Here is a 10,779-nt window from a genome sequence, read left to right as displayed (position 1 = left end):
GAGACCATGTTTTTTCTTCTTGTTTTTTCTGTTGTTTAAATCTTATACTTGGAGGTGTATAAACTCAACATTTAATGGTCCTTGATCACTTTCTAGCAGCATTAAAGGGGTACTCCGCCCCAGGACATCTTATCCCCTATCCAAAGAATAGGGGATAAGATGTCAGAACCCGGGGATCCCACTGCTGGGGACCCCCGGGATCTCAGCTGCAGCACTCCGCATTCATTACTGCACAAAGCAAACTCACTCTGTGGGTAATGATGGGCGATACAGGGGCCGGAGAATCGTGATATCATGGCTCCGCCCCTCATGAAGTCACAACCCGCCCCCTTACTGCAAGTCTATGGGAAGGGGCGAGACGGCCACCACTCCCCCTCCCATATACTTGCATTGAGGGGGCAGGCCGTGATGTTGCGAGGGGCGGAGCCGTGATGTCATGATGCTCTGGCCCCTGTATCACCCGTTATTACGCACAGAGCGAGTTTGCTCTGTGCAGTAATGATAACTGGGTGCTACGGCCGAAATCTCGGGGGTCCCCAGCGGAGGGACCCCCGCGATCTCACATCTTATCCCCAATCCTTTGGATAGGAAATAAGATGTCCTGGGGCGAAGTACCCCTTTAAGGTTCACCTGTGAGGCCGGCAAAACATTAGCCAACTTGGGTGGGGCTTATAGTCTGCCTCCCTCCTCCCATTGTATGTGTGCACAGCCACACTGGAGGTAACTGGGAGGAGGCTCTGAGTCGGACCTAATGCTGCTGTAATTGCCCACTGGCCCCTGGTATTGCCCATTCGGCACAGGTAGGTTTAGTGTTAGGTCCCGTGCCACTTGAGAAACCTTGGCGTTGGTGTGCGGGCTCAGGTATGTCCTTCATATAAGGATATACTGGCTAATGTCTTAATTTTAACATCAGTGTTGAAGGTTAGCCAATGTCATTGTTTACATCTACCACAGTAGTGCACCTAAATTTATTTATTATTCTATGTTACACATCCACACCGTTTATCTGGTGTAGGAGGCCATTATGGCACTTGTAGCCTGCTGCAGACATCCCCAATTGTATGCATTTTATGCTGGGGATCGCCCCTAGCAACAGACCACAAGGGCAGGATCTGCTCCCCCAGCATAAATGCACAACTGCTTTTGGGGTTTAGCACCTCCTACTTTTTGAGACCACGTTTTTTTCTTCTTGTCGTTTAAATTTAATAATTACCTACAAAACTGACAGTCAAAATTAAACCTTTATTGAAAATATACCAACAATACAAAAGATAAGGACCCCACCCCTAAAAATATCCCACCCTTAAAACACATATACTCCAAACAACAGCAGGGATCACCCCTCAGAATATACCAATCACAAGTGCCCAATGTACACCAATGTTCACTCAAGAATAATGCAATGCTGTATGAAAAAGTTATCATTTCTATTTACTTAATTGGAACATCTGATATTCCAGGGTACACCCCGCCGCACCCCTACACATGTTTCGAGATAGTCTCTTCCTCAGAAGGCTGGGGAACAGTGGACTCGCTGCTTTAAATACTTGCCCTGAATGCCGGTGTATCCCGCCAGTCCACCACGCCGCCCAACTTAAGGGTGGTGTCATGAGCGGAAGTACGTCATATGACGCACATCCGCCCATAGAGACTGCCAGCCAAAAGCCGGATCGACAATCGAGACGAGCGCATGCCCACTCCGGAGCAGGAACTGACAGTGCCGACATGTATTTGATCTCTAGATGGAGCTAGCAAGAATTCCATAGGGAGCTCATAGAATCTGACAAAATCAACCATAATTAATAAAAGCCATGTAGGGAACACTTCAATTATATATGAATGGGTCATCTATTTCAAAAATTTATAAAAGCCATGTAGGGAACACTTCAATTATATATGAATGGGTCATCTATTTCAAAAAAAGGGGAAAATTAATCCTTCAATACACAGCATTGCATTATTCCAGTAACAGTAATTGTATGAACACCCAAATCATAATTACGTACAACATACAAAAGAATCCGTTATAGTCTAGAATGAATATATATACATATATTTGTAGTCGGTGCTCAATCGTAAAGCGAGCCTACCTAACTGAACCTCTAGCTAAACTCCTGTTCCCTACTATCCTGTAACCTATCTAGGCAGTCTGAGTTATGCCATATACTGCCGCGTAGGAGTACACCTGAAAAATAGAGGGCATACCCTGATGTATAATCATAGTCATGGCGTGAAAAATGAAGTTGAGGGAGGGTTGGGTGGGTGGAACGTGACGAACCCGCGGCGTCAAGCACAGGTACTGCCGCGGGTTCTTATAACGAAATCCCGCCCCTCCCACAAATACAGGCTTAATTAATTAGCCTTAACACTTGTAGTCGGTGCTCAATCGTATAGCGAGCCTACCTAACTGAACCTCTTGCTAAACTCCTGTTTCCTACTTTCCTGTAACCTATCTAGGCAGTCTGAGTTATACCATATACTGCCGCGTAGGAGTACACCTGAAAAATAGAGGGCAAACTCATAATGAGAACAAAGCGCTATTAACTCATACAACAACCCCGTGACCAATGACTGAAATGCATTGTGCGTTACCGACTATGGAATGGAGGTATAGCGCATGTAGGTACTGGCTCCCCAGCACCCCTATTACCTAACCACGTATGCTGGCACACCATGATGTGACGCCGGAGCAGCAGGCCTAATGCTAAGGGAATGACTGGATATAATGGGCGAATTGCTATAAAGAATTAACAAGAATACTAACATGCTTGACAAACAACTTGCAGTGAGTGCCGCCCCCTAAACAATGGCATCTGCTGACCCCATTGGACCCTTGACATGCGGAAGCGAAGATTGCAATACTCAGCTGAACATCACTCGTGGGACTTGAGAAAATGCCGTATGATAGTAACCTGACAATAACATTCATCTGCTATACAATTTCATTAAGTAATTATTTACATCCCTGTAAAGTTATTGTAACTACGGCCATGCACCTGCATGCAATTCCTCTTACCTTAGGAAACCATGACAACTGAAGGACAGCGTGTTAAGCTGTCCTGATGTCCCAATGGGGAATTACCTAGACGTCAGCTAGCCAACTAACTAAGCCAGCTGCCAGGGCTGACGGCTAGAGGGGCTGGATTCAAAGAAGAGTGGCAAAACTCAATAAGTGCAAGTAAGAACGAAATGCACTTGAGACATCCTCTGAGTGTCTGTCGTAAACATAGGTAGGTATGAATGTAGGTATTCCAGACTTCGTGTTAGAAGATCTCTGTGGCTGTGGACGTGAAAAAGTCTCAACAGGGAACAACCCTATGCCCGTATGCACAACTCCAAGTGCTACCAACATGCATACACAAATGACCACCAAGTCACTTACCTAAACCTGTGTCGGGTTACCACTGTAACCAGCCTGTGGATGTGACCGGCAATGAAACCACTAACGCGACAAACATGACGATGAAACTCGACCGACACGTGATCCCTAACGTCAACCTGAAACCGAGACAACAAGACCAACCACACAGAGCCAAGTCACTGTATGCACAACCCAAATGCTAAGTAAACCTATGGACCCATAACAAAGTTTCCGCCAACCTGAAGTCGTATCAGGTTGCGACTGGACCGACCTGTAGACGTGACAGGCCGAAAATAAATGGCAATCAACAATTAAAAATAAAGCTATAACCCTGTGCATAACCCAACGGGTGAATAACATGACGTATATAATGACACTGTCACCAACCTGAAGTCGTGTCAGGTTGTATCCGGACTGACCTGTAGACGTGACTGGTCCAGCCGAATTTAAAGCCTCAAAGTATATGACTAACCTGAAGCCAAGATAAGACGTAACCATACTTAACCGACCGACCAGGCAAATAACAAATTGAAACCCAGATATGTATACGTATGCGCAGCTAAAAAGGGTGACCCACCAAATTATCTGTTCACAGATTCACCCAATGCCATGAAACCTGCGCAGAGTCAAAGACATGGATGAATGGTCTAAACACCATAACATAACAAAACATCATGAAACATATGTACCTAATGAACCTATGAATGTATACCGAATATGAATACCATAAATGTAAGCCTAGCATGACCCCTATGCAGACCATGATCATGTGAACGTAGGTCCAGCACGACCAACAAGGCCATATGCACCTTACTAACGCCATGACCGCATGCTCAACAATCTACGACCATATGCACAGACAAACTATATGGGCGTATGTACAAAACTGAGCATGTGCCCCGAACAACTTATGAACGTATGGCTAGAATGAACTGCATGAGCGAATATGCACTGAACCAACTATATAAGCAGGTATACCGACCAACTTGTCCACACATATGGCCCGAACGAGTAAAATAATTGCATTAAGCACTAATCTATAATACAAAACATGAATTTAAATATCCGATGTCTGTCGCACTGTACAATAACTACACCTATGTGTTGTGTTATTATTGTTCTGAAAACGTGTCAGTAACAACAATTATGCAATGTATCCCCCTGCAGACGTGGCAGGTATAATGGGTATACACCGCCTATGTGTCGTGTTATCGTTGTTCTGAAGACGTGTCAGTAACAACATTTACGCAATCTACACCCCCCCCCCTGCAGAAGTGGCAGTTATAATGGGTATACACCGGGTATACACCGCCTATGTGTCGGGAGGCTGTTGCTCTGGAAACATGTCAGTAATAACTACTGAGCTCCATCCCCTGCTGACATGGTAGATATGAGGCCCCGACCGCCACAGCTGTATAAACACTAAAGTGAGGAACGCATATGCCCCAATGCTATGCAACTATACACCGCAGAAACTACAATGCACCTACAAAGTGCATCGTAAACACTATAACGTGTGAACTACATGAACTAATCATTAGCATGAAACCCTGAGCGTATATCCCGAATGAACTGTGTGTGCGTATATACAAACGAACTATGTGAATGAATGCCCACTATAAATGCTACCATGGCAATAAATACTTATCCATAGTATCAAAGTAACAAGCGGATATAACGTGTAACAGCACCAGCGGATCTGTGAGCGTATGTATGTGAGAGTGTTATGTACAGTATACTTCCTACGAGCGTATGAACGACATGAAACCTACAAGTGTGTGTGCAGTATAAGTACTACCAGCGAGTGTACAGCATGGACCCTCTGAGAAAATGTACAGTATAAACCTGCGGGCGTGTATACCGCATAAATCATATGAGCGAGTATACTGTATAACCCCTACGAGCGTGTGTAAAGTATGAATACTACCAGCGAGTGTACCGTATGAACCCTGAGCGTATGTACAATATAAATCCTACAAGCATGTGCACAGCATAAACACTACCAGCTAGTGTACAGTATAAATCCTCTGAGCATATGTACAATGTAAATCCTACGAGCGTGTATACTGTAAAACCTATGAACATGTGAACAGTATAAATCCTGCGAGCGTGAATACAGTACAAATCCCACGAGCGTGAGTACAGTATAAACCCTGCGAGTGTGTGTACAGTATATATCCTGTGAGCGTGAGGCTAACATACACGTACCCTTGAGTGACCCTTCAACTACCATGGACCAACCTTGCTGACGAAGTGTTTGTCACGGAGGATCGGTTAAAGCCTAAATGGGGACCGTAGCACCTAAGGAAATAATTTATCTAAATTTCACGTAAACACAAATTATTATTATTTTTTTATGCTTCCGCATAATTATATCTGTACACGGGTGGCAGAAGAATGCTAGGCATAACACACACCCAATACGTAAAACACGCTAAAGCTGAACCTACCTAAACACCCTGACACGAATAATTAAGTACGTGTATGATGTGCTCGATCATCTGATACCTCGAAGAAACCCTCCCCTTTTTATTTTTCTTTTAATTTAAACCTGTAAAGAGAATATATATCACTAAACTTTCATAACGTAGCCATGCATGCGCTGCATGTATGTAACAAAGCCCCTGCATCCAGGAAGCGCGCCGACATATAATTAACCCTTACTTGTAATGTGCAGAGCGGAGCAGCCAGAAAATGTGCTGGCATATGATTAACCCCTTAGTTTGATGTGCAGAGTGGAGCAGCCAGAAAACATGCTGGCATATGATTAACCCCTACTTGTCATGTGTCGAGCGGAATGGTCAGAGAGCGTGCTGGCAAATAATTAACCCCTACTGTAATACGCAGAGTGGAGCAGTCAGAGAACGTGCTGGCATATAATTAACCCCTACTGTAATATGCGGAGCGGAGCAGTCAGAGCGTGCCGGCATGTAATTAACCCCTACTGTAATATGCAGAGCGGAGCAGTCAGAGCGTGCCGGCATGTAATTAACCCCTACTGTAATACGCAGAGTGGAGCAGTCAGAGAACGTGCTGGCATATAATTAACCCCTACTGTAATATGCGGAGCAGAGCAGTCAGAGCGTGCCGGCATGTGATTAACACCTACTGCAATATGCAGAACGGAGCAGCCAGAGAGCGTGCTGGCATATAATTAACCCCTTACAGTAATGCGCAGAGCGGAGCAGTCAGAGAGCGTGCTGACATATAATTAACCCCTACTGTAATATGCAGCGTGGAGAAGTCAGTGAGCGTGCTGGCATATAATTGACCCCTTACAGTGATGCGCAGTACGGAGCAGTCAGAGAGCGTGCTGACATGTAATTAACCCCTACTGTAATATGCGGAGCAGTCAGTGAGCGTGCTGGCATATAATTAACCCCTACTGTAATGTGCAGAGCAGTCAGAGAGCGTGCTGGCATATAACTGACCCTTTACCGTAATGTGCAGAGCGGAGCAGTCAGAGAGCATACTGGCATGTAATAAACAACTTACGGTAATGTGCAGGACAGAGCAGTCAGAGAGCGTGCTGGCATATAATTAACCCCTACTGTAATGTACAGAGCAGTCAGCGAGCATGTTGGCATATAATTAGCCCCTACTGTAATGTGCAGAGCGGAGCAGTCATAGAGCGTGCTGGAAAATAATTAACCCCTACTGTAATGTGCAGAGCAGTCAGAGCGTGCCGACATATAATTAACCCCTTGCTGTAATGTGCAGAGCAGTCAGAGAGCGAGCTGGAATATAAGTAACCCCTACTGTAATGTGCAGAGCGGAGCAGTCAGAGAGTGCCGGCATATCATTAACCCCTTGCTGTAATGTGCAGAGCAGTCAGAGAGCGAGCTGGCATATAAGTGACCCCTACTGTAAAGTGCAGAACGGAGCAGTCAGAGAGCGTGCTGGCAAATAATTAACCCCTACTGTAATGTGCAGAGCAGTCAAAGACGTGCTGGCATATAAGTAACCCCTACTGTAATGTGCAGAGCGGAGCAGTCAGAGCGTGCCGGCATATAATTACCCCTTGCTGTAATGTGCAGAGCAGTCAGAGAGCGTGCTGGCATATAAGTAACCCCTTGCTGTAATGTGCAGAGCAGTCAAAGACGTGCTGGCATATAAGTAACCCCTACTGTAATGTGCAGAGCGGAGCAGTCAGAGCGTGCCGGCATATAATTACCCCTTGCTGTAATGTGCAGAGCAGTCAGAGAGCGTGCTGGCATATAAGTAACCCCTACTGTAAGGTGCAGAGCGGAGCAGTCAGAGCGTGCCGACATATAATTAACCCCTTACTGAAATGTGCAGAGCGGAGCAGAGTATGAATAATATGGGTGCATGTACGGTACTACCAGCGTCCACGCAGCACTGGTACTACAAGCGCATGCGCTGCATGAACGCTACTAGCACAACATTGTAGCGTGGCCTGAGCTTGCCCATATGTAAATCGCATGGCCCTAGCTGGCCATAACCAGCCCCAGGCCCTACCATATAACAAAACATAATAGCGTGGCCCGAGCTGGCGACTACCCCATAAAAAATGCCGCGTTTATGTAGCGTGGCCCGAGCCGCCAGTTACCTACTTGCTAAATACCACTCTATGTAGCGTGGCCTGAGCAGGCACATCCGTCAAAACCTGTGTAGCGTGGCCGAGCCGGCCGCAGTATGGGCGTGGGGGGGGACCCCTCCACTCTGACCTACCTCCAGAGCAAGGGAAGGTCAGGATTCGCAACCCCCGCTCAGTACGGCCACTTACCCGCTCCCTCGCCGACCGTGTCTGCGACTTCCGATCAGTCAGCTGAAGCACGTGACGAACACGCGGCGTCAAGCACAGGTACTGCAGCGGGTTCTTATAGTGAAATCCCGCCCCTCCCACAAATACAGGCTTAATAAATTAGCCTTAACACAAACATATATATATATATATATATATAGTGGTCACCTTGAGGGTATGAATTGTGGTCGGGATGTTGCTGTGCAGGTTATAAAGGGTGTTATTAACCCTTGTCAGTCGTGACGCCAGGGTGAGGGTTAAATGCTGTGTGTCTTGGCCTATCGCCACCCTTCCCAAGGACGATAGGTGCTTGCAGAATAAAGTATTGTCCACAACCAGAGCTTCGCTGAAAACTTGCATAAATTTTACTGAAGATTTTCTGTAGCATGCAAACATAAGAACAGTCTTTGTAACAGAGTCTATGAACCGCTTAGGTGAGATTGGCCGTTGGTTGGGACTTTTAGTAAGTTCTTTAACTTGTAGGAATTTAGTATGCGCAGATCCGCTGGATTTAGGGTTATGTTTAGGTCCAGGGTCCTTGCCAATAATTGCGGAAAATTTAGAAGGCCTAGTAATTGTCATTGAAAGTTGTGGAGGTCCTACCTCATTCAGTGACAGCAACCCAAGAGAGAGAATAATGGCAGCAGCTCCCTTATATGGGCAGGGGCTGGCCGTTCTAGGATTGGTCCACGCCATCTGTCAATCAGCCTCACAAAGCATTGTGGGTATCACATGGCCTATGAACCTCCAAAGGTCCTTTGCATTAACCATAGAGACTAAAGCCTCGTCACGTGACCCGCAGGTCCTGCAACGCTAGCGTAAGTACACTTTCTACATACATTTATACAAATTTACCTTAACAATATATTCACTATCTAAGGGGTGACTAGGTGAAGACTAGATCTGAGGACCCCACGGTTCCTAGGAACTCTGGCTTTGGGGACCCCTACCAAGGTACTGTATGTAATACGGTACCAGGACACCATATATATATATATATATATATATATATATATATATATATTAAGTAACGATATAGACACCCCCCCCAAAAAAAAAAAGTGAGTGATAATTTAAGGACAGAATTCTGAGGAAGGATCAAAATACACAAGGTATGTTTGTAATCTGTAACCACAAGATACATTGAATTGTATAGGAGTTGCATACTCAAAATATAGAGAGATTTTTGGTAAAATTGGTTCATATTAAGCAATTTAGTTCATATTAAATAAAACTTTGGCACATTGGGGGTTCACTTAATTTAATATAAAATTATCTCATAAGCAGCCCATGCCAATAATTACTTGTATTCACCCAGTGTCTGTCTCTGGGTAATTGCCTTTAAAGAGTGAATCATCTTCATCCTTAAAGCCTCTGTCCTTATCCCGTAGATGAGAGGATTTAGGGTGATGGAGACCAATAGACCACCTAATACGACTACAGTGTGCGTCAAAGGTGATGAGGAACCATTATTTAATCTATACCTGAAAACCACAAATAAATTAGCTGCCATTAAAGTAGAGTATGTGATTATGTGGGTCACCAGTGTTTGGATGGCTTTCTGGGAGGCTGCCATAGAGATCTTCAGGCAGACAAGAAATGTCCGTATGTAGCAGTAGATCACAATGATTAAAGAGCCCATGAAAATCAGCAAGGTCCAAGCAGTCCCATAGGCGTCATTGATGGCTGTACTGCCACAAGCCAACCGGACAAGAGATATTGTTTCACAGAGCACGTTATTGATGCCAACACCACATAATGTTAACCTGATCACCAATAGGACAACAACCAATCCACCTATTGAAATCACAAACAAGATGATAGCCAAGGACTGTAAGGCCTTCTTATTGGTCATCAGAGAGTGGTATCTCAATGGAAAACCAACAGCCAAATATCTATCATAGGCCATGATGGTAAATGTTAGTATCTCTATACAAGCAGAGGTTTGGAGAAAGAATGCTTGGGTCAGACATACTGACAGTGAGATGGTGGAATATCCAGAGAGCAAGTCTATGGCCAGCTTGGGGACAGTTACTGAGCTGCCAACCATAACGTTCCCCACCAGGCCACATATAAGGATGTACATAGGTTCATGGAGAGATTGTTCTGCCCATACAACATACACAATTAATGTGGATAAGAACATTGTGCTGAGATATATTACAAGGGCGACGACAGAGTAGAAATATCTCAGGTGCTCCATCTCCTTGAGTCCTAAAAGAACAAAGTCATGGATGATGAAGACCATGGACACATTCACCATTGTTGAAGACTTTTCTCCGTTTCATGTAGACTTCGTAATGGCCCTGCTTAGTGGATTTGGTCGACATTACCAGAAAAATAGATCTTATATAGACCTTTTCTGGCATGAAAATAATTATTAATATGACAGATGAGCAGTGAGAGACCTCAGGGACTTCTTCCCTCTGGACTACACTCCAGATTCTTACTGTAACTAATAAGAACATTGATGACTTAGACAGTTCTGGTAATTAGATCCTAAGGGTTTTATAATGCCAACTGTTTCAGTAAATATTACTAGTGATAGTTCTTCATAATATATATATATTCTTAGTAGATCAAGGAGTTATTTATCATTCATAGATACAAAATTCAAATTTGATTTTACTTCTACCTTTTTTGCACATGAATC

The 10,779-nt window shown here is 44.7% G+C and overlaps 1 protein-coding gene across 1 annotated transcript; it reads right to left on the bottom strand.

Moving 5' to 3' along the window:
• Nucleotides 1-9,426: 9,426 nt before the first annotated feature.
• On the bottom strand, nucleotides 9,427-10,389 carry LOC130357142 (olfactory receptor 4D5-like). Its single transcript, XM_056559586.1, has one exon. It carries the CDS (start codon nucleotides 10,387-10,389, stop codon nucleotides 9,427-9,429), a length of 963 nt encoding a protein of 320 aa, XP_056415561.1.
• Nucleotides 10,390-10,779: the final 390 nt, after the last annotated feature.

Source organism: Hyla sarda, chromosome 2 (assembly GCF_029499605.1).
Source record: "Hyla sarda isolate aHylSar1 chromosome 2, aHylSar1.hap1, whole genome shotgun sequence".
Classification (NCBI taxonomy): Eukaryota; Metazoa; Chordata; class Amphibia; order Anura; family Hylidae; genus Hyla; species Hyla sarda.
This window is presented reverse-complemented; position numbering and strand designations above follow the sequence as displayed.

What these genes read in the sequence shown, in the direction of transcription:
- LOC130357142 (XM_056559586.1), bottom strand. Translation starts at nt 10,389, where the DNA reads ATGGTGAATGTGTCCATGGTCTTCATCATCCATGACTTTGTTCTTTTA.